Raw genomic sequence first — 25309 nt, forward strand, 5'->3', positions numbered from 1 at the left:
TTTGATCAAACTCTGCAGAACCTGAAGGGCTATTCTGCCGGAAAAGTATATTGAAAATAAATGCTTTTTGTTTCTCCAAAGGAAACTTGAGTTCACCAATAAGTTGGTGGTTATTTACAATCGAAGCGCATGTAATCCGTTTTTATTTTCTTTTTCAATATCCACCATGGCTCCTCTGAAACATGTTTTGACTTATCTCAACTTTATCAGTAATCCGAGTGCGTAACAAAACGCCAATCTTTCAACATTATACATGCAGCAGCTACCTATTTTTGTAGCTCCCTAAGCTTCTAAAACAAATTTATTAATATATTGTCATGTTGTAGTGACGCTGAGGAAACAAGTAGCAAAAGTGCGAGAGTGATATATATTATTGTGGTGAACTCGTACCTAGAAATATGAACGCTTGAGCCACAAAGACACAGTTATCAGAGTTATGAAAGTTATTGCAAGCAGAATTATCGGTCGTCGTGGATCAAGTTTGTCTGTTATTTATTGCTATTCCGCCTTACATTCGAGATTAATCGCTGCTCGCGAATATTCCAAAATATGCAGTAATATTCGCGCCGCGTGCGCGGTTTTGTTAGGCAACGCTCTTCCTCTGTAAAATAGGTTACGAGATTAAGGTAATTCCGGATTAAAGTGAGCGTGCCTTGCGCTGTGCGATAACTTGAAAACAATGATAACCTGGTCAAAGAAGATCACCAGCAAAAACCAAGACACCAGTGCACTTGTGACAATGAATGAAAGCGTGACAATATATTGCACTTGCACAATAACTACCTTTATATCTAATAATAATACAACAATTTTGCTTCCACCTAATGAAGCTACCGACAGGAAAGTGCATCGGAAAATTATTCTTTATTGACGCTTAATCGGATGAAGAAAAGCCTCAAATGCCGGTGCATGAGCTTAGAGTAAAAACGCCATTGCACTTCTCTTGCGATACCTCACGAAGAAGTGTCTTGCGACGTTAATTACAACAATACATAGTGAATACAGTGTAGCGATACCTCCGTAGCACTTGCCTATAAAGGAAAAGACGAAAATACAAACCCATGAAGTCGTTGCTGAGAATGGCAAGGAGAGTTCGAGCTAAAATATTGAAGAACAATGAAAGTGTACAATTGGCATCTGCCTGAAAGTAGCACGCAGCTGAGGGGAGGGGGTAAGCCCTACTGCTTTCGTAGAAAGAAAGCTTGGCAGTTAAAGAAAAAATCACCTTGTCTAAGTGCAGAACCATGGACCATTGTGCAGCAACTGAGGCAATTATCGCCCTTTCATGAACTTTCCCCCACCTTGGGGATTAACACAGCTCTGATTTGCCATGAAACCATCAACGGTATATAGGGTGTCCTAGCTAAGATTAGCCAAGCTGTTCAACGACAAAAAAGGTGTGACGACCGAACACCGTCTGAGAGAATTTAGTGTACGATACCAGACTTACTGCTATATTGAACAACTGTCAGTAGGTTCTCGCAAATTTGTTTGCGGTTCCTTGCATATGTATTTGTGCCTTGCATATGTAATTACCTTTGCTCTACAGTTTGTCACTCAAGTGGTTGTCCATTTGGCTATGTAAGCACGATGCATATATCCGTGCATTTTTTTCGAAGAAATCCAAGAGTCAATCCTGGAAATAAAACGTAGGACATCAACACTTCTTAACAAAAAATAAAGGCCGAGCTTTTTAGAAAATTGCTCATTAGCCTCATCCATCTCCCTAGATATTTCCGGTCAACAGATATTGAACATGCTTTTTCCGTTGAGAGTCCGCAGGGGACATACTTGTCCCTACTATGTTTCTCGTATTGGTTCATTCTTCCACCTATCCTAAGTAATTGAATTGTTGCCTATCTCGCTGTCCTCCCTCCCTAAAAAATTCGCCGCTACATCTTTCGAATGCGCGTGCATGGGCATCGCCTCGAAGTTATCCACACAACGAAGCAACAACTCCGAGAAGAAATAAATTATTGGCCGAGTTCTTCCAGACACAATTCGCTGCCTCTTTTCAACACCGCACTGCACCCCCGTGCAGCCGGAATCTTCTCCTATCTAGAGTTAAGCTCAACCTGCTTACCTAACTTCCCTGTTGTCCTAAAAGCGCCCGATAGGATATTACGAGCAACAAAAACTGCGTCGATCGACGCTTACCCGCCACAGCTCCGCACCCTTCAACATCGGTAGCAGCTATGCGAGAAGTTTTGCCACTTAAGCGGTCTGTAGACTCGAATTTCCGCTGAAGTCAGTGCTTTCGCAATTTTCTTGGGCCGAGTATAGTAATCTCACTTCGATACTAGTGCCTAAACTTCTATATACCGAGGATAACAGAGCGCGAAAGAAAAATGCAGTAGCAACACTACCACACGCATAGACTTGGGCAAATTCGAAGTAGCTCGTCGGCTCGCAAAAGAAGCCTCGAGAATAGAGTCCTGCCTGGCTGATCGATCAACCAACACCCCATTTGAACCGCAAACACGTCAGTCGGCTCGGTCTATACATCTATCTATCTGCCCACGTATCTGCCGATTCTTCTTTCTTTCTCTCCCTTCCCCCCCCCCCCCCCCCGTATACAGACTTCGTGCGTTATAGAGATGCACTGATGCCTATACGCACAATTTTTTTCCTCGCTTTCTCTTAGCCTTGCAGCGCTTCTTGTTTCTTCATTTTTTTTTCGATTCACATTACGAATCGTTTCCTGTGAGTGCGTACAGCACAGTGAAGAGGAGGAATTGTAGTGAGGGGCTACAGCGTGGAAGGTTTGGAGGCGGCGCAAGTTATTTTGCTTCGTGCGAGACAACACTGTCTCACTCCTTCAACGAGTTCATTTTTCCAGTTTTCCGTGGCTTTCCTGCGTGAACTCCTTCGAATTCCCGAGCGACATAAACGCTAAAAAGAAAGAAAGAAAGAAAGAAAGAAGGAAAGAAAGAAAGAAAGAAAGAAAGAAAACTAACGAGATATGAAGAATGATCGCACGCGAGAACTGCGTGGTGCGTCCTCCTCGTTGGTGGTCAGCGGCTCTACAGGGGAGAGTGCCACGGCTTTCTCTTCTGGGTCGCCTTTATCATTTGATTTCGTTCAAAGCTCGGCGAAATGCTGCCCCCAACAACGGGCATCGATGGTGACGGGCAGTGAAAATAAACGAGGACAACACCGATGAAAAACGTAAGCATGCGAGGGGGAGGGAGTTGCACTCCATCGTGCCCCTTCTGTGTGCCGCCGGACCGAGCTGCACGCTTCAAGAATTGAAAACACTGCCCCCTCCACCGGCGCCTCTGGCACGACAGACCCCTTTTGATCCCGTTCGTGTTTTTATTGGAGTGGCAGTTCGCCTTTATGGTGAAGGGCTCGTGTGGCCGCAAGAACAAAGTAAGCTTGTTAATATTTCAAAGGCTGGCTTTGTCCTATATCTTTCTTTACGCATCTATTCTCACTTCTGCCTTTTTTTTTAGGCTTGTGCTTCTAGCCCCATTTGCTTCTATCTCCCGATCCCTTCTTCTATTTCCGTCCATAACATTTCTCCACTTCAAAGCTCCCTTTTCATCGCCGCCTCTCCACATTTTATACCAGACCTACTTGCATCTTCTTGCCTTGACCGCAGCGGCCAGAACAAGGAACGACTCCACACACTTTTCTTTTGTTCGCACCGCTTCTTCGGCTATTCTCGGGTTTTTCGCCATTTCTGATACGCGAGATCCGGGAGAAAACAATGGGCTTGGTGCTTCTCGTTTGTCACTGACAGGCCTTGTTTTATTCGCCGCGGTTTCGTATGACCCACCCTAGCTCACATGGTTCTCGCCGTATACCATACACTCCTCGCACGTCTTCAAATCGTATCGCGCGTTGCGGTGCGTTCACCTCCCTTAGCAGATTGTGCTTGTTATATGTGCGTCTCTACATAATGCCGACGGCTGCTTCTGAGGCCATGCAGCCCAGGGAGTTTTCAGGACTGCGTACGACCGCTGTTGCTTTGATGGCGGGCGTGATGACGTCAAGTAGAAACAAAGAGCCCTTTGATCGGGTGTTTGCCTTGTCGAGGCCCAGTGTATAGGCGTGAAACTGTATCGGCCGACCGTCAGAAGCAGGCGGGACAACCAGGCTTTTGCTGTATTGCGGTTGGGGGCGTGAGTGCATGTTCCCGCGAGTGAAATTTGCTCGGTATGCGAAACGCTTTTGATATCATTATTGCGCTCTGTCGTGTGCGTTATACAGTTCTACAGAAGGGCGGACAGGGAGTATCGAGGAAAAGAGATAATCCAAGGTTCGACGAAAACTCGCCAGGCGAACGTTGAACACTGTTACAATAAAAAAAAGAAGCTATTCCTTTTTTTGTTGTTTTTGTTTTTTCCTTCGTTCGTTTAACCTTTTTGAGCCAGTAGTCCTCATTCCGCCGGCAATGTTCGAGCAGCACACCCGAGTATTTAGCAAGCCACTTAATCCATCTCATGTTCGCGCAAGTTTCCGATGGTGACTGCTATTCACCATGCCAAAAACCGATAGGCTTACTCCAATTTGCAGTTCTCCCTGTTATATTTCCGAAATGCTTAATAATGGTTATTAGTTCTGTAATGCTGTACGTCGTTCGATGTACAGTACAGCACTACATCATCCGCATATGATAAGAGTTTCACTTCGGCTTCCATGAGCTTGAAATCAATTATGCTACTGTCTTGAATATTTGCCAAACAAAAGCTTTCTCGATAGATGCCAAAAAAAGCGGGCTCTCCTGGCACACGGGACGCTGTATTTTAATGGGGACCCCCAGTGTCTTATTAGTAATCAGGCGTGTTAGTTCCGGTACGCCACAGCTACCCCGTAAGCGATGATTGATCCCATATTGAAATGTTCCAGAACTAACAACAAAATATCACGCGGGACAAAATCAAGTGCCTTCTCTTAATCTATATGCATAATTGCAACCGCACATGTAAAATCGTCACTACTATTCAAGACGCCTCTCTTCGTGTGTATATTTGTGGCGATAGTGCATTCCTTTATAGCACAAGTCTGGTGTCGCCCTAGAAGGTCCTTAATGACCGACTGTAATCGCCTTTAAGAAATTTCATTAAAACTTTGTAATACGTGTTGGCTAATGAAATGGGCTTGTATACTGTGACCATGACAACATTGCTTTTATTGCGATAGCAATTATATGGACACTTCAACCGGATTTCTGCCGTCGGCGTCGCCGTCGTCGTCGCCGCCGCCGTCGCCGTCGCCGTGAGGTTCCATATAGATAAAATCTTCGCCGCGTGCCGTATGCCCGAGCGGAAGCGTGCGGGGACGCGCGCTATCACGGAGAGCGAAAGCACTCAATCTCCCACGCGCAAGCAAGGAAGCGGGAAGCCAGCGCCGGAGGGAGCGGGGGGGGGGGGGGGCGCACTTCTAATCTGCCAACAACCGCGCTCGTCGCTCGCTCGCACCGTCTCTTATCTCCACACGGCTCTGACCTTTATGCGCCGTGCATTCGCCGCTCAGTTTCCGTTGAAGCGATAGACCGCACGTACCTTCGCCGCTACGGCGTATCCGCTTGCTGCCAGAGTTTTGACGGTCGTTGTCTGCAGTCATTCAGTGTGATCTATTCATGTTTGTTTGTGCGCGCTCACACCACGCTTGTTCATTCAGTTAGTAATAGTCGGGCCACATTTTCCAACGCACGCTACACATGCAATGCTGCCCGGATCGGCAGTGCAGCGCTACAGGTGTGTCCCTTCGCACGCGCTGCCCACGGGAAGCGCTTCTCATCAACACGACCGTTTCACACGCGCCTTCTCGTGGTCATCGAGTCTCTCTTCATGTCGGTCTACTTACGCCGCAGCACACCTGCTTACTTAATCAGCCCATGTTTACTTCAATTCATATTGCTACCAAAGCCGCTCACGTTACTTCGTATGACATTGCTGTGTTGATATCGCATTCATTGCTTCGCCCTTAGGGCGAAACTGTGACATTTTTGATCCATCTTAGGAATAAGGACGGTATGGGCTTCCGATAATGACGGTGGTAATGCGTTGGTCGCAATTGCTTCGCCAAACACCGCTTTAAACAAAGGCAGCAACTCTTTCTTGAACGCTTTATAAAAAGCCGTGTTCAGACCATGCGGACCGGCCGACTTATTAGGGCTTAGGCTATCTACAGTATTTTCTATTTCCGCACGGGTAATGGGCGCTTCGAGAAGCGACTTAGTTTCGGCTAATAGTTGAGATAGTTAGTTGATAGATAGTTTTCTCTGTACCTTTCGATATCGCACAGCTTGTGTGCAAAGAGCTACGCATAATGTCGGTGAAAAGCACACGCGATGCTCTCCCGGACACTCGGTTCTTGGCCATTCTCTACAATCACTTCTTTTTTGTTCAGCCGCGCAAGCATATTATCGATACCTAGGGCTAGTTTTGTGGCCGTTTCCTGCACCGCCCATGCTTCGGCTCTGGCTCGAACTAGCGCCCCACGACAGCGGTTGAAACTGTAATATACACTGTTACAATTACACTGTACTACCCGTTTCTTTCTAGGATCATCGCTTGGTCAAACGGAATGTAGTTATGCAAAAAAAAAGAAGCAATAGCTTTAACTGGGATCTGGGGAAACTTAAGACAGTGCTATTACGGGACGAGCCTGCCATTACTTTGTGACTGAAGCAATAAACGATGTCAAACTAGACGGTAACAATCGGATAGGTGTGGACTGAGAACTACTCAAACAATCCTTTAAAAGAACGACAATCGAAAGAAGGAGCGTGTTAAAATACCGAGAAAAGATATACTATAGTACACTTAGGCTTCAATTGCGGGCGTACTTCAATCGTGACAACGCCAACTACCTCTTTGAGAGGATCACTGCTTGTTGATGATGATGATTATTTAATTATCATGGCACTTACCCACAACGGAGCCAAGAAGTCATCGGTACAGTCAAAATAAATAAGACAAAATTCAGAAATGCTAGGCAATGTAAGAGTTGTCACCATGCTTAGCACGGCTGTACTACAGAGCACATACACTCACAACAGTTTCCTTTACACCAATAGCGCAGGAATGATGTGGTAAAATTTATAGCATTTCATTACCCACTTCAGGAAAGCTTTGCTGCAAATAGATTGCAAAATTTAGGTTGATTCTGCATAATATTTTTTATCTGCAAACAAAATCAGTGAGAATGGCTATGAAAACACAGATATTATGATTCTGGAAGTATTGGCTGGCGTAAGCTTCTGATGAGCAGGTGCTAATGAGCGGCCGAACAGATGCACGTGTGTTGATGCTCAGTGCGCTTTGGAACGTGCAGTAAGTAATATGTCTGATGCTAAAATTCAATTATGGCAGAATTCTTTGAAACCGGGGCGAAACGCGAGAGGCAAAGAAAAAAATCGGCAGGAAAGACGGTAGCAATTCCTCCCGTGTCGGACTGGTTCACAGTGACTGTAGCGTGGGCTGCCACAGCGGTCACTGCCATCTTTTCAATAACAACTTATTCGCGATGTTTTGTTATGTGCTCTACAGTATTTCCTCTTGTTACCTTTGATATAAACGCACACAACTTTGACGGTATATATTGCGTATAATACCTCGAGCAAACTGCTAATCTCCGTCGCAGCACGACAGCAAAGTGTTCAGTGCATCTGCCAACTCCACATTGTCGTAGCCGCATGAAACATGTCACTGTATTGGCGGTTGTCAAAACTTTGTTTTTCTGCCATCGTTGATCACAACGGACAGATAGTGAATGCAGCTTCCCTGAAGTGCTCAACTCCATCCAGAGCGGAGCAGGTCGCAATTGCTATGGCACTCCCAGATAGCAGCAAAACACAAATCTTCACTGATTCGAGATAGGCGGTCAGGGCTTTCGCTTCAGGGTCCATTGCTCAGGAGGCTCACAAGATTCTCAAGAACAAGATCATCTCTACGCACACCATCACGTGGCTTCCGGCGCACCTCGACCTCCAGCTTGACTCCTTGCCCAATCTCAATGACATCGCCCGCTCCCAAGCGCGCGGTAACTCACCCACCGGGCGGGAGCAAGGGCGAGCTCAGAGGCCGGGGTTCTCTAGTTTCGGGACACTCTCGCTACTTTCAACGAAATCACTAAGCACTATCACCTGGGTAGGAGTACTTACCCTCCCCCTCATAGCAAACTGGCTAGACCTCTGTCGTCCACTTTTCGCATGCTTCAGACTAAGTCATATCCCAACCTGGCCCTTTTTCATTTGATCACTCCAGAGACTTATAGCTCTACTTGCCCCGACTGTGCGGCTGTTAGCAATCTAGTACACATCCTCTGGCGATGCCCCTCGTTACAGGGACCCAGTCGCATCACAGAAGAAGAATGGAGCGCTGCCATCCAGAGCTCAGAACTTTCACGACAAACTTGGGTTGTCCAGAGAGCCCATGATGCGGCGGTTATGCTCGGCCTACCCGTCTCCACGTGGGAGCGGCCTGCAGCTCTGCCCTAGGGCAGGGCTCCTCAGGACCTAGTTATTAAAGTTCTTTGTCTGTATGTCTGTTGCCCTTATGGCGAGCATGAGGCGGAGGATGATGAGGTGGCCAGACTTCCACAACACGGTAACGAACACTATACAGTGTCGGCGTAACCAGAAAGGGCGGAAGGATATATCAAGCGAAGTTTCTGCTGATAGCCTGTTATGCTTCGGTGGCACAGGCGAGGCTTTTCTTTTCTTTTATTTTCATAATGCCTCACCATAATTTTTTGTCTAACTGCTGTTGCAGTGAAAAAAATATAGACAGCCCACGAAAGCGAGTATGCTTAATATATCGGCTTCCACGCGTCAGCCGTGCCAACTATATGACCAAAACACGAACTACACTAACCTTTAAGACCCACGTTCGTCTTGCAGTTTTTTTGGTGGGGGCCTATTTTGCCAGCAGGCGCCTTAGCTCAGAAGATAAACGAGGACGTCAACCTCGAATGATATTGGCTTCGCGAGAAAACAAATTCTGACCTCAACTAAAATGAGTTTTTTGCGTGCTTATTGGTTTTGCAAATAATAATAATAATAATAATAATAATAATAATAATAATAATAATAATAATAATAATAATAATAATAATAATAATAATAAAAATAGTATTAATAAATGTAACAAGGAAAGCGAGAGGTAAAATATGCATTTATAGGATCCTATATACGCGTACAGTAGGCAATATGGCGAAATCCACACACGAACCGAGGCGTGCCTTCATTGTCTTCCTTTCGCTGCGTCTTCGTGCGCGCGCTTGGGTAACGGTCCCGCGACAATATGTCCCATTTACTTCAGCACTTTCGCTGTATCACCTCAAAAACGAAAATCTCACACGCAGAAAAAAAATAACTAGTTAAGCATAGCGATATCGAGTTGTCGTGATAGTACCTGCAATGAAAGGATGAAGCAGAGAGTAAAAGGCGCAGGTTCATATACTTAAGAGGAAGAGTTAGGCTTAGGGTAAACGTGTAGAAACGAAGGAGGGGGTAACATACTTCACTTTCAGTCAATTTGGTAACCAAGAGGAGCACTGCTTATAATTCTTAGAGACATGTGTAATGACATATATGGCGTATAGGTTATAAGCAGCGGCTTAAACTACCTTGAGAGAAGCTTAGAACCTGGAGTAGGCTCAATTAGACCATGATCACGTTGATCCTCGTGTCGGTGTTTTTAGCAAGTTTTTCACCCACATGTTGCTGGTCATACTTTGTAACATCCAATTACTGTACATTCCTTCAGGTCATGCTCCTGCGAAGTAAATTTTCAGATGACTGTTGCGCAGTGAGAGACCATTTCTGCAGTGAGAGACCCTGAGACTGCAATGAGAATTCATTTCTGCAGTGAGAGACCCTCAATGAGCCTAAATGAGCTTGGCCGAATGAGAGGGCTAGCATCGACAGACTAAACAAAGTTTTTTTTTGCATCGCTTGTCATAGACGCCTACGTAATCGCATCTTTCTGGTTATATGAGCTAGGAATCATAATCTCAATGTCATCGTGACAAACAGTAGTCTTCTCATAGACATAGAGATCCCTAGTCGTGCATGCCAATATGCTCTCGCATATCTAAGCTTGCGATGCTTCGGCAATTAACAAACATACGAGTATACCTTTCTTTCATAAACAGACTTTCTTGCTACGTCTTGAATAAATGGCCTATTAGATACCAGCGGAAAAAAATTACACAGATCCAACGCACATATTGGAATCTCTGTTTAATGAATTGCAATGCGTTTAATGAATTGCTATGAATTTGCTTAAAGGAAAGTGACGTGCACAAGTGCTTTCTCTCACATGTGCTACGCAAGGTGATGAATCTTCTATTGACTTGTATTTCTGAATTTCCTGAGTTTTATTTTATTTTAAATGTTCCAGCCGCTTCTTGTTCAATCATCTGTTGCGTGTATGATCCATAGCATAAAAATCATCATCTTTACTCAAATCATCCCAAAGTGGCCGTTGGCGTTCGGACGATAGCTGCATACTTGCGATTGTGTGTCTAAAAGGTATGCAAACAACGTGTTCTCGACGTTGTTTTTCAAGAAAATTTGCAAGAGAAAAATTTCTCAAGAAGAAATGGCTGCTCAAGTAATTCGTCGTGAAAAAAAAAACGGCGAAATATGACTGCCAGAAAGGCAGTCAGGAATGCGACTTTAATGGGGGTAAGGTATTTTCGACGACCATTGAAGAAACCACTCCGATTCAGAAAAGTTACTCGTAATGGGTGCTGTTATAAACTTTTATCGATTGTTATTTGATGTAAAATCGAGAAATGTCGCTTCAAAGTTGGCGAAAGACTATGCGGATTTCCTTCGTCGACTGCCCGCTGAGGTTCTTCATGCGGAAGTGCTAGTTTTAGGCATAATGCACGTACACTCGCGCGTGCAGGGAAGGAGCTAGGGGAGGGTGTTTGAGTTCGCACGGCACAGCTACTTCATAGTAAATTGCCTGGTGAACTTGCGAAGCTCGGGATCACGCGAAAGCTGCGTGACACATCATAATCAAATATATTTGTTTCTAAAGCAGACCACAAATATGACGAATCCGAATGGAGAAGCCGGCGAGGGTGCTTCAGAAAACTTTCGCAGGATTTATCATAGTGTCACCGACATATGCAAGATGAACGAGACTGACTGTCGGGCAGGGCAGAATCAGGTCGATTTATCAATTGTCATGAAACATCGGCGGGTGGTGTTCATCACTCATCGTCTTTCATTAGGTGGGACAGCAAATCAAAAAGCGAACAAAAATGTGCGCATGCATCACAGTACGGAAGTAAAGCCAGGACGTCTCATTCATGGAGCGTGTACTCTAGTAACTCTGCTGTGAGTACCTGAGTATGAGAATGTGCTCGCATGAGTTACTGTTGCATACGACGGGGAAAATATTTAATTTGCCACGAAACATGAAAACAAGAATAAAAATATGGGACCGCCGATGCAAGGGCAGCAATAAAAATAGGTATAAGGAAGAGAGTAGAATGTGCATAAAAAAAGCTAAATAATAAGTGGTTTTCCCAGGCAAAGCACACAATACATAGAACACAAAAAAGAGAAGAATGAAGCAGGAATTGGCAGTGGAATTATTAAACGGCGTATTTATTTACAAATTCATTTATTTGTTTTAATGCTTATTTATCTCAATACGCGTGGGATGTTACATAGAGGATTGGGGTTGGCTGCAATACGTAGTAATAGCGGCTTTAAATGATAATGAAAGCTTGTCGATGGCAACAGAGGTGGGGACGTGGTTCTAGGTGGTCGCTGTTCTTGGAATAAAGGAGTTCGCCTGCAAGTTTGTACGCCAACTTGGGACGGGAACTTTTATCTTATGGCCAGTGCATTTTGAAATGTAACGAAAAGCAGTGAGGAGTTCATTGTTAAGATGGTTATCGGTGTAGTATGCAGGGTGTTTCATTTTAGCTGCACCAAATTTTTTTTAATTGCCTGTGGCAGATAGCAGAATTATAATCCTCGATCTAAACTACTCGAACAAGCGGCCATTACTTCCACGATAAATCAAAACGCCTAATTGAATAATTAACATAATTACGCTAAATAATTTCTTAATTAATAATTTTACGGCACATATTTCCATCTACGAATAATAGCCGCTGAGTTCGCAAGGCGTATCCACTTGGAACGAATTCTAAGGGCTGAACCAGTTTCGAGGTATTAATTTTCAAAGTGTCCGACGATATGAATGGGCGTTCCAGTTAACTTTGTGATTCAATGCATAAAACAGCGTTTTCCTCAAGAAGTTAACTGGAACGCCCATGAATTTCGTCGGACACATTGAAAATTAACATCTCGAAACTGGTTCAGTCCTGATAATTCGTTCCAAGTGGATACGTCTTGCGAACTCAGTGACTATAATTCGTAGATGGAAAGATGTGCCGTAAAATAATTAATTTACAAAGTGAATCACCGTAATTATGTTATTTATTCAATTAGGCGTTTTTGATTTCTCGTGGCCGCCTCATCGAGTAGTTTAGATCAATGATTATAGTTGTGCTAACTGCCACTTGCAATTTAAAAAAAAATTGGGTTCAGCTAAACTGAAACACCCTGTATATTGTGTAATGAGACATGTCCTGCTATTTTACTGCGATTAGCATTTCTTGGGCTGTTCACGCACGTTTCGGGCACTGTCTGTGTATATATTTATCTCTCCAACTGTTTTCACGCCATCCTGGGTCACGGGTAGTCCAATATCGAATGGATAGCACATCGGGCTTCGGTACGGAGGGAACAGGGTTCCAAACCAACCGTTGGATTAGCTTGGGTCACTGAGTGTGTGCCAATGTGCACCTACGTACCGCTAAACCCCTTTGACGCCGACCTAGATCACTGTAGATATGGTACCGGATAAGTGGCACATGGCCTTGCACCACTCTTCAATCAACCTATTTCATGGTGACTTGGAGCACTGGCTTTGTGCCACTCAGTCTGTGCTGCTTTTCTATGAGCCTCTTTGATGCCAACTTGGGCCACGTGGGTATGGGCCAGTAGGTGCGTGCCGCTCTGCAAGGGACCGCTTTGACGTCAACTTGGGTAACGAGGCCTGTTCCACTTGGTATATGTGGCACTCTAGAATGACAAAGATGACAGTTTACATTTCTCCGACGGGCAGCGAAATTGAACCTGCGCTACGCGCGGTTCTTACGGCGACACCGCTAGGTGGCCCCGTAAGGTGGCGCCGTGTGCAGTGTGAAGTGTGAGAGAGAAGCCCGGCGGCAGACACGTTTTGGCATTGGCAATACGGTTGGTCGCTATATTTCTCCAATGTTAATCGCATTACCGTCAGCCGTCATCGTGAGATGGGTTCTGCCGGAGATTGTTGTTCTTAATCCTAGGTCAGCGATGTCGAGATGAATTTTCGTCGCAGTTGAAGTAGCGATGCGAGAGTAATTAGAAATGTTGAAACGAGTGGCTCGATTCTTGATAGCTTCGAAGGAGGAGGTAAGCGAAATAGAGGGAGAATCACAGATACACGCGGAATATTCGAGTTGGGACTTGAAAAGTGTTTTGAAAGCTGTAGTTTGGAACCGGGTGCTAGAGAAATGTTGGAGGTTAGGGGGTAGACGAATGCCAGAGGCAAAGTAAACCTAACGTGCGATTAGCCTTGTGAGCCACGAGGTCAGTGTGAGTTTGTCCTGCCACGATGTTAGAGATATGAACGTCATGGTGTTTATATGAAGTAAAAGCCTTCAAGGTAGAATTTTAAGTAAATACGGGCAAGAGGCAAAATGGGGGTGGGGGGGGGGGGGAGGGGCGTTGTTGCCACCACTTAGGCTCATCACTGTGCATTTATTTACGTTTATTTTCAGTGACCAATCCGTATACCATGCTTGGGCGTTTTTGAAGTCAGCTTGGAGCAGCAGTGTGTCTTCTGGTTTAGTTTTTCCCGTTGTGTAAAACAATCAGCAATATGTCTCATTTGTGAGGAAACGTGGTCTGGAAGGCCATTATTATAAATGAGAAAAAGTAAAGACCTGAACACGACCCTTCATGGTAGTCCGGAAATGACAATACAGTTGACAATCATGGTTGCTTGCGGTGACGTAATGGTTTCTATATAGTAAGAACACTGAATTCACTGAACTACGTTATGGTCAATGTTAATGGGTTTCAATTTTAAAAGAGGAAGATGGTGGGAAACGGTGTCGAAGGCTTTCTTAAATTATAGAAACATACATTCCACAAAGGAGCCGCAATCAAGGATATTACAGAGATGACTAGAAAAAAGAAGCAAATGGGTTTTAGAAGAATGGTTCCTTTAGCTGGGCTCATGGCGTACTGAAGATGTTCTTACTTTCAAGGAACGTTACGAAATTAGAATATATTGCGTGCTCTAGCAGCTTGCATGCTATGGTGGATTATGCGTTGGGTCTATAGTTTAGAAGGCTGCTTGGGAATTGGTAACACCCTCTCCCACTTTCCGGTCGTCAGGGAGGTCGCAGAACGGGAATGGCTGAGTAAATATTTGCGACAAAATGACGGACCAAAAAAGTACAGTGGGCTCAGAAACACAGCAGTGATATTGTCGGTGCCAGGCGAAGAAGATAGCTTCCATTTCTGAAATAATTGGGCTATGCAAACTCAGTCAACCAAAACCGGATCCATTAGATTAAAAACAGTTATCTGCATGTTTATGGGCAACGTACAAAACATAGTTCAACGTTGAGGCAAAAAAAATGGTTTCGAACAACTACACAACATTCATTCCTTGGCAATATATCACTTTGCTCATTGCGTAGCTGAATTTCCTGCTTTTCTAGGCCGCTCAGAATACTCCAGAACTGCCGTGCAACGGATTTTAATAATGATGGAAGTGGGCTGGTAAAAAAGGAGTATCTGAAATGAGTTCATCAGAACGCAGCAAGGGTAGTCGTATGCAATTCCGACTTACTCGTATGTTGTCACTAGGCAAATAGCCAGTGTCTGTCCTAAGCACACATAATCTGCATGTTCGTAAGCAACAAGCCCTTGCAATGCACGTTGCAGGCAATAGCAGATGGCAATACATCAGCACTCCAATTTTCTTTTTCTCCTCCATTCAAGCTGTGAAGAAATGGAACTTGTGAATAGAAGTGAACGCCCCCCCCCCCTACCCACCCCCCCACCCCGCCCCCGTATCCTACTCCATTCAAGTATTATTTCTTTTAGTGCTAAATATCGTACAAATGGAGTTTGTAAGTTGGTTATTTGTGTGCACGAGAACGACTGGCATTGCTGCGAGAACATTTTGGTATCACGCTCTGGGACAAGTTCACAGGCAAGATTACAAGTAGCAAGAAAAAAAAACGAAGAAAAAAACGTCTTAGTAGCGCGCGATTACACAATTTCGCAGCGTCGATGTAACGTATTTGAACGAAAGATATGCTCCATCTTTAGCTTAGTAACTTGCAGAAAGTAAAAAAAAATGCCTCGAATGCTTATCATAAAGGCGGCTGCAGTGTTCAAGACGACAGCGACTATACACCACGTGACCAATTAGGGATCCTCGAACCACCTTTTAGCAAAAGCCATTTTGCACCCGACTGCTGTTGCTATAGCCTAGTTAAAGCAACCGGAAAACGCCTATTATTACGACGCTAGAAAGCCTTTTGCTGGAGGCGAATTCAAAGCTAGTCGATGTTTTTATTACGACACGTTTCGTGAAGCATTTGTCATCTAAACATGGCGCTCGCTATTTTAGAAGAAAACAATGCAATGATCATTGTTTCAAATTGAGGCTGTCGAGAAAGATGCCATTATTTCGTGCTGGCCGTTGTTTGGGGACACGCAATCCATGCGGGCGTTAAGCATTGAAGCCGCTATATGCGCGCGCAAATTGGAAGTACCACTACGGTGCTTCTAGCATGTGGGCCCAATTAACCGTTATTTGTAAAGCGTTGAAAGATTTCCCAGAGTCAGCATTGAAGTTCAGGCCACCATATCGGCTCCCTTTATGAAATGCGTAAAAGCTCCGCCTGATTTTGTTTGGTTTCATAAAAAAAGTTTATTTTCTTTACCTTTTCGCATGCTACCTACACTACTGTACAAGTTGCAGGTGCACACTTGTTACGGAATTTTGTTAAAAGGTGAGAGTTTCGTGTTTTAGCATATATATATATATATATATATATATATATATATATATTAATGCGTGAATCATGCCACGTGAGCGATACCTCTTTGGTGACGTATCTTGGAATTTTTAGGAGCGTAAGAAGGCTCGTCCACCATTAAAATACAGGCACTTAACGAATGGCTAATAAATTCACTTGGTGCGCTGCTGCCTTCAACGTCACTAGATGACATGGTCTAGTAAGTAACCTAAAAACGCTATTGCGCAAGGCTATACGCCGACAAAGACCGGGTATCTGGATGGAGCACTATACAAGAAATTGAAATCAATGCAATAAATGTTACAACGTTTACAAAAGACCACCATTGAAGTTTATCGAGGAATTCCTGAAATCACTCCAGTGTGAGCCTTCTATCCCGGTCAATGTCACAAGGATGCGTGGTGAGCAATTGAAGAGTTTGTAATTGTTTCAAAACAATTTACTTGTTAAATTTATAGTAGGTTGTGTTATTTTTATCTTCTTAGATTCTTCCCAAATGTTTTGCTTATTTTCAAGGTATTACCAGACGTCTTCTTCCAATTACACCCGAATCAAGGCCAGTCCTGTATGGTGGGTATCAGTTATCAACAGAGGGCAAGCAAACAAACAACGAGGAAGCCTTAATTGGAGCATCTGTGCAAGGCTACAGGCAAAGGAATGTTTGCCAGGCTGTCTACGGTTACATCCACCTTGATTACATCTGCGAACTAAAAGAGGACCGTGTTAAAGTTTAGTTTTTGTAATCATCCTGTATCATATTTCCACAATTTATTTCTGTTTCATGAAGTTATCGATTTCAACTACGAAAGCGACAGACTGAAAAAAAAAGGTGTTTAAAATTTGTGCATATGCTTTACAGCAGTGGTTTATTTGTTTCGGTTTATAATTATTTTCCAAAGTTCTTGTTGGATCTTCTGTTGGATGGCTGACTGAGTTAGTTAATATATTTACAATGGCCTTTTTGTGTTTTCGTTTATCATTTAGTTGTCTTTTTTGATTCTTGGCTTAACCCTGATTGTTGGTTTGCGCCAGTTTTGAGGGAAAACATCATCGGCATCACATCACAATTGCCTCAACCTTCGTTATCATCTTCATCATCATGAATGAGGTAGGCAGTTCCTAAGCCAAAAATGACTGAGCGTAACAGGCTAGTCAATTGCCACGCGCTGATAGGTGAAGTAAAAGTGCATATCAGATGCTTGCTGTACTCACTAAAACACTGCTCGTCATTTTCAGAGTGGTAGCACGCCTACGAATGACCCTTCACTCGGAAGTTCATTTTCTACACAATTGTTTGCTCGATTTGTTGGTCACGGTGCACGAAAAAAAAAGACAGCTTTTGATTCCGCACAATCATGCACACTTTTTGTGTTCTCTTTTCTACTTCACAAGCCAAAATACTTTCTGCTTCACACTCCAAAATAAAATTACGCAATACTGTCCGCCCAAAATAAAATCGCAGTGTAGAGAAGGCCGCCATCAACTCCACAAAGGGGGCAGCGAGCTCTGGACGCTCATACCATATAGCAACAAGCGGGCCGAGAGGGCAACGCGGCAGTTTTCTCGGCTAGCGAACATATATATGAACACACATACAAACAGAAACCGTGGCTAGCAGCGCAGAAGTCCAGCTTTGTTTGCGGCCCATCGCAAACAGATGGCGCCGACCGTGTGTGCAAGAAATGAAAGGGTCTTGCTCCCCCTTCCTCCAGTGTGCCCACCTATCGCTATATAACATCGCCGCGTCATGGATTGCTGCTACTTGCGTGTCGGTATTGCTCTGCTGCCGACGTATATATACGAGAGACTGATCGGCGGCACGCCGCGCGACCATGCTGCTGGCTGCCCATCTGAACAAATGCTGAATTGCCACTTTGCTCGGCCTGTTGATAGCGCCATACAGCGTTGTTGCTGATTGTTGCTGACGATAAATTTGTGATGTGGACTCGCGAGTTTCTGCGCTTTCTATTCCTTTTTTTTTCTTTACAGCCGTTGAAAGGGACGCCAACCTTTTCTTTTTTATATCACGCTCAATTTTCGATCGGTGTGGGACGTCTTATAAATCTGGCGAGATGAATACAGTTAAGGTTGCATTCATGCATCGATTTGTAACGTGAGAAAGAAAGTCGTGCCGCCCTCAGGTTGCAAAACTTTTCTTTAGAACACCCTTGCACACCATGACGCTCCTCACTATAGCGAAGAATCAAAATGATATTGGTTGATCGCAGTTTTGCACTCGAAATTTCCCGTGTTTGTACGACGCTCACGTCTATTTAATTTTGCTTAGGCTCGTATTACATGTGTACCTCCAATTTCAAACACTTTACTCTGACACGGGGGCTGGAAACATTTTATTTTGAATTTGTGTTCACTCGGAACGAGCTAAATTTTACCATCGCACATTCACAAAGACAATTTATACTATGGTCGCTCCGAGAGCAGGCTGTAGTGCCGCAGGTAGCCCGCAAGCGCGGTCACACGTACCGTAAAAAAAGTTTGTGAACACGTTTGCAAATTTTTTTTCCCGTTGGAAGTCATTCCTACTGGTAAACAAGCATACCTAATGACAAGTTAGCTGCCAAGATTTATTCGCGTCTTGTCTCAGTAACTGCTGTAGTATGCGTGACTGTGTGCACGAACTTGCCGTCTTTTGTCCGTGTACGAGCGTACGCTGGGATACTTTGGCTTCCGTGAATGCAGTGAGGCAGATTGTAGGTGTACATGCGCGTGGAAGACTTTTCTAAATCTATCGCTTTAAGACGCTTCCCCACAACTTCATTGAAATCTGAAATAACTTTTGTTGCGTAAATTTGCATGCCTTGGTGCCTTACATTGAAATGCGCCGAAATAGAAAAAAAGTTGAGAGAAGTGGTGAGTGAGAACACTTATAGTTTATCTTATGAAGGTGAATGAATTGCCTAAAGCCCTTTAGCCATAACTTCTTTCAAACATGTAGTTTTATTACGATGTATTCGCGTACCTTCGTCCCTTAGATTTAACTGTGCCGTAAAATTTTGAGATAGATACTGAATGAGAATACTTAGCAAATATTTATTTTACAGAGATTGCTCTCCGATTATATGACTCTCGCCGACTGAACAGTCCCAGTGATAGCATGGGTGCAGCTTTGTGCGAGCGAATGAAGGAATTCATGATGAAAGGAAATGTGAAAATAACCATTAAACGATATAGCCCCTGCACTTTTGCTCAGAAGTAGAAAGAGAGCAAGAACAAAGTGGTTACTTTAAGCTCGCAGCTAGCCAAGACTCTATTAGTCGATTTCTCCGCGAGTAGGCTATGCATGCGGCCCCTTTATATGTGAATATGCGCCATTCGTTGCGTTATAAGGCGCAATAAACGTAGCTAGACTTTTTCCACGTAGCTTTTTTTTTCATATCTTGACATGTAATGTTGTATACCCACACAAAGATAGCATGCCGGTGACTTTTGGTAATAAATTTTATACTGCAACATTATAATCTGTGCAGTTTGTAGACAATTTACACGCGTGCAAAAATGTTGAAACACCAATGCTTTCCTTCAATAAAGATAACTTTAAGCGTTCTGCAATCAAAAGGGTTTGGGCTTGTAAAGAAAAACTAAAGCAGTCATCCCGTGAGAAAGAGTGCCTTTATATATTAGCACGTCAGCTTTGTTAGTATATTTACGCATTATGTACACTCCAGGTATCTATTCCAGGCAACAATGCTGTGAAGTACGTGATTGTCTACCTAAAACTATCATATGAACTGCCATTGGCACTTCTAACAAGGGGATCGCAGTGTTGGCATATGGTACAAAGCTTATTCAGGAAAGAAAAAAAAATGAATCCTGGGATGGCAGCGGTATTCAGGCCTAGATTTTCGTGGGTTGGAATGCAAAGTGTTCTATACTCTGTTTTACACATCAGTTGCGATGCTGTGGAAGCTACGCAAGAAGTGCAGTCCCCAATATGTATCATTCTGCGCGTTCCGTCTATGCATCGCTGCACGCCAGCGGCGCTCGATCGCGCGAGCATGCACGTGAGATTTCTGCGAAGGGCTGAAATAAAAAAAAAAGAAAAGAAACGAAAAGAAAATTGATCTAAAACAACGTGTTAGCAGCCGTATGAGTACATTGTTTGTATGTTGCTAAGGGTAAATTTTATTTTATTCAGAACTGAGCTTATTTAAAGAACATTTTCACAAACGTCGGTCAGAAAACACCGAACTATTTCCATGTGCGCCACTGCAAAAAGTATCTTTAGCCTCCACAGCGTCGCACCTGATGTATGAAACGGAGTATATATTTAACCTATGCTACCAGGTGCATTCCAACCAAAGATTATCAATTCATTCATTTAAATATTTACATATTACTGATTGATTGATTTCTTCGTTCATTCATTATGTAAGTATCTGAAGGCTTCTCTATATTTGTGATTATTATTGTTTTGTCTATTGTATGGCTTTCTTCAATTACTTCTTTTCTTTTCCTCAATAATTGTGCGCGCATTGTACCAAACGTCTTGTGAAGCGAGTTGCCTTTGCTTCCAATTCAAGCGGTTCGCAGCCACGTACACGTCATTGTATGTGTGTGCATTTACAATGTATTGATTTGCGTATTTCCTCATGGTCATTTCTTCATATTCCTTTGCTCTCATACGTTGTAAAAATTCAGAGACGAACGTTCTTGATATTACTGAGTACCACTATTATCCCATAAACTAAAATATTCAAATAAAAATAAAGAAATGTAAGAATGAAAAAAAAACTTTCAGAAATCTCATGTATGTTTTATAACGTCAATGGAAAAACTGTATCGTCAAACCCATCGAACGCTTGTGGTTTAGAACTCTGCATGTACTTGCGAATATAATGGCCTACTGAAGTTCTTGTGACAAAGTATGTGAAGGGCAATGCAAACATTGGCTCTCGCCAGACGAGAGAATCGGCGATAAGCACGAAGATGGCCAATACTTTGAGTGTGTATGCCGCGACCTACCACCAAACGGCCTAGACAACCGAGTCAGTTAAGTTATTCAGCTGCTCCTGCACATATATCAATTAGAAAACACAGACAACGTAGATAATAATAACCGTCAAGCATAGCAGAATGTTAGCTTGAACAACTTCGAGAAAAGGTAGTGTTTCTCTCAACACCAGAGGAGAAGAACGATGGAGAATGCTTAGACGGGTCTAGCCATGTACACCTCTTTATAGCATATTAAGGCCAAACCCAACCCCGTGATTTCCTTCCTCGTCCTCAATCGTCTCCTCTCTAATTCACCCCTTACCGTTACGCCTAAACGCAGTGCCACCGGAGCTGCCCGTGATCGTGGATGAATCGGGACGCAGCCTGCACGGTACCGTGGGACCTTACGACGAAGGCTCGCGCCTGAGCCTCCTCTGCCGGGTCAAAGGAGGTGAGTCTCTGCTCAGATGCCCGTCGACCCGCGCTATACGTCGCGGCGTCACGCTCGTCGGGCTCCAAACACCGCCGGGCGCGCCCTAATGGACGCGCCGCGTTAGTGCTAATGACCCGGTTCTCGAAGAACCACGCGCGCGCCCCGAGTCGTCGCTCCGACGGCTTGCGCGATCTTTAACCGCAACCGCGGCACCACCACCGGATCCCCGGGCCTTCCTTAACGCGTGAAGTTTGGCGCGTCTCCGGGGATGCGCCGAGACGAGCAGCGACGCGGAGGAGCGCGTAGCGGCGGAGACACGCTAGCGTTGCAGAGGCGTCGGGTGGCTCTAAGCGGCCTGGATGAGTTGTTGTTGTGGTATGTAGAGGACGAGGAGGAGGAGGATGAAAAAGGGCATTTCGGGAGAGAAAGCGCGCTGTACCGCGTCTCGGTGTTGCGGCAGCAGTGACACATGTTATGAGAGAAAGAGAGAAGGGCGGGGGGGGGGGGGTACGCTAAGCACGCCAAGAGAAGGAGAAGGGGCTTTACGCAGCGCAGCGCGTTTCTAAATACCCGCCATTACGAGGAGGCGCGGTTTAGAATTAGGCACGAAGTCGGGCTCAAATTTGCCGGCGCTTGCGGCAGCGGGAGTTTAGAAGCCTCTGAAGGGGGTACAGAGGACAGCCGCAAACGATGAATCCAAGTTATGAGAATGCATCCTGCGTGTAACGAACAACGTCCGGTCTCTTGGGTTACCCAAATTTTGCTGCGCTTTGCATTGTCATCTTTTCCCAGAGGTGTTTTCTTTGGCCGACTTTGACTCGAAAGCCTACAGCTAATGGCTTTTAACTAGTTGCACTGAGTGCATCAAAACAGGAGTATTTCCGACCCGTTTGAGCCTTCGAGGTTCAATCAAGGAATGACTGCTAAACGTCCTCTCGATTGCAGAATAGCCATGGCCCACACCGTCCGTGACACGCCCCCCACGCCCGGCGCATTGCGCGTCGTCTTTGATATTCAGTTCATTTGAATTTTGATATTGCTTCATCTCGTAGCACACCGAACCAGGACGCACAACAAAAGAACGTAAGTGAGGCCACGAGCGAATTAAACCACAAATGACAAATGAGATCCAACAATAACTGACACTCTATAAACAAAAGTACATGAACAAGAGTGACTGTTGAAGACGAGCCCACACTCACGAAGCTTCACTTACGTGAGGGTGTTTTTCTCAACGGCCATTGATGAGGCGCTTGCCACTCACGATAAAGATCAGAAGCATAATTATGTCGAGCGCAAATGTCAGACAGAATTTCCGTATGATAAGTTTTCTCAACACGATCTCTCGCTCTTCTGTACAAGGATTCTCCCATGTTTGCTAGTTTGAAAACGTTATGCTTTTTTGATAGCTTCCTACCAGTAATGTTGTAAATTAACATATTCACTTATTGAAAACTCAATGGCATATTTCTATAACACAGTATTTGCAAGGAGCTATTTCTAAAGCGTTTAATACCCAGTAAAAATACCTACACGCAAAGAAGTACTATTTGTGTTTGAACCGTGTATAATGATCTTTTAACACAGGGTTCGCTGCGCGTCCTCTCAAAGCCATAAACAGCATTTTCGTATTCAAGTGAGAAAGTTCGTGACTGGTAGCATAATAAACGAGGACAGTGAACCGCGCATGTATTGCCTTCTCCATTCCGAATTCCAATTCAGCCTTGAGAGCTAAGCATTTGCGACTTCTCGTTGCGGAAAATGATATGGCGTTTTTAACTCACACAATGAAAGTATTGAGTATTCTCGAGTACGAACAGCACATGTTCGATGTGCTTTCTTTTTCTGGAAATGAAATCGCGTATTGCGCTGACCAACCATCATATCGGGCGATGCATTGGCTAAAGAACGTTCCTGGCTATGCAAGCTCATTCGTTCACAGAAACATACAATGCGCAAACCAAACCATCATCTATCCAAAATTTAGTGTCATGTCATTCTGGTTTGCGCGCTACGTGCGTAGAATTGAGCTCACCAGAACCCGTAGCAAACAAACCGACGTGCTTGGCGTGGTTAAAGCGTGTTACGACCTGTCACCATTTTGCACATGCCTCCTACTTTCCTGACAGCAAAAAGTAAACATTGCGGAAGGCCATCTCGTCTGCACTACGTTTACTTAGCACCCTACGAGAAATGTGAGAATGAATGAATGAAAAACTTTATTTTTACAAAGGAGGTTTCCCGGCGTAGGTGGAGCCCTCAGTCCAGGGCCCCTGTGGCCTTTGCCATCTTGCGAGCTCTGTCGATCAGCTTGAGCTGTTCTTCAGGCTTCAAGCAGGATAGCGCAGCCTCCCACTGCTCCGGTGTTGGTGTTTTGTGTACTGGCGCTACATTTGGTTTTTGGCAAGCCCATGTAACGTGGTAAAGCGTCGCGCGTTCCCCGCATAGCGGGCATTTATTGTCATATGTTGCCGGATAGATTTTGCTGAGTAAACTCAGATTGGGGTATGTATTAGTCTGCAGTTCTCTCCAGGCGACCGACTGCTCTCTACTAAGGTCTTTGTGGGGAGGGGGGTAGATCCTCCTTAGGGCTCTTTGATTTTCTAAAGTTGCTCCATAGCGTCTGGTGACTGTGTCCAGTTCCCCGTCGTGGTGCGCCCCCCGGTTGGCGTATGCTCGGGCGTTGGCGTCGGCACGCTGGTTCCCTGTCACAGTCTCATGGCCTGGTGTCCACGTAATGAAGCATCTCGAGAAGGTGATTTTTCTCCTCTTGAGTATGCGGATGGCCACAGTGGATATTCGTCCACTGCTGTACCTCCTGCACGCTTCTTGCGAGTCCGTAAGTATTTCTGTAGTGGCCTCTTCGCCCTGGTGGGTGATGGCGAGTGCGATTGCCGCTTCCTCAGCCTCGAGGATGTTGTTGCCTTTGATCGAAGCACAATTGATTTCCCTAAGCTGGTGATCAACAACGCTGACTACCGCCCCGGAGTGTTCCTTGTATGTGGTCGCGTCGACGTATAACACGTCTTTTCTCCCCACGAAATATCTTTCGTGTGCTTCCGATCTTGCCTTTCTTCTGGCCTTGTGTATTTTAGGATGCATGTTTCTCGGTATCGGGCTGATCTCAATGATCTCTCGAATATCTTTAGGTATGCTATCCGTGCTGCTAATTTCTCTGCAAGCATCCCTCATGCCCAGTATCTTCAGCGTGTTCCTGCCCATGGGGGTCTGCATGAGTCTCATTTTCTGCGCGAGAAGGTGAGCTTCGATGTGTTCTTGCACTGTGTTGTTTATGCCCAATTTAAAGAATTTTTCTGTCGAGGTGTTGACCGGCAGTCCGAGAGTGCATTTATAAGCTTTCCTAAGGATTGCCTCCAATTGTTCCTTTTCCTGCTCGAGTGGGGTTTGATAGGGGACACTGTATACAATCCTACTGACCACGAGGGCCTGTACTAGCCTACATGTGTCCTCTTCCTTCATACCTCGTCGTCTGTTTGAAATTCGTGCGATCATCCTCGTGATCTGCGCTGTGGTGTTTGCGAGCTGTCTGATTGTGTGATCTAAACGACAGTTGCTTTGTATCCACATGCCAAGGATCTTAACTTGGGATACCTCCGGAATCTTCTTCCCCCCTATGTAGATGTCTATGGAGTTTTGCAGATTGTATCCTCTTCTGTAGACTCTGAGCACTTCGGATTTCTCCGGGGAGCATGCAAGTCCGCAGTGTGCGGTGTATGCGTGGACTGTATCTGCTGCACTCTGCAGAAGGTCTTGTTTTTCTCCTAAGGATCCCCTGGTCACCCAGATTGTGACGTCGTCTGCGTAGAT

General features: G+C 44.7%; 1 protein-coding gene across 1 annotated transcript in view; it reads left to right on the top strand.

The window, feature by feature from the left end:
* The window catches only part of LOC119441695 (hemicentin-2), a 271115-nt gene that overhangs the window by 155408 nt on the left and 90398 nt on the right, over positions 1-25309 (top strand). Inside the window, exon 4 of the mRNA XM_037706292.2 lies at positions 21389-21499. Coding sequence (XP_037562220.1) covers positions 21389-21499 — 111 coding nt within the window. The remainder of the gene's footprint in view (positions 1-21388; positions 21500-25309) is intronic.

Source organism: Dermacentor silvarum, chromosome 2 (genome assembly GCF_013339745.2).
Source record: "Dermacentor silvarum isolate Dsil-2018 chromosome 2, BIME_Dsil_1.4, whole genome shotgun sequence".
Taxonomy (NCBI): domain Eukaryota; kingdom Metazoa; phylum Arthropoda; class Arachnida; order Ixodida; family Ixodidae; genus Dermacentor; species Dermacentor silvarum.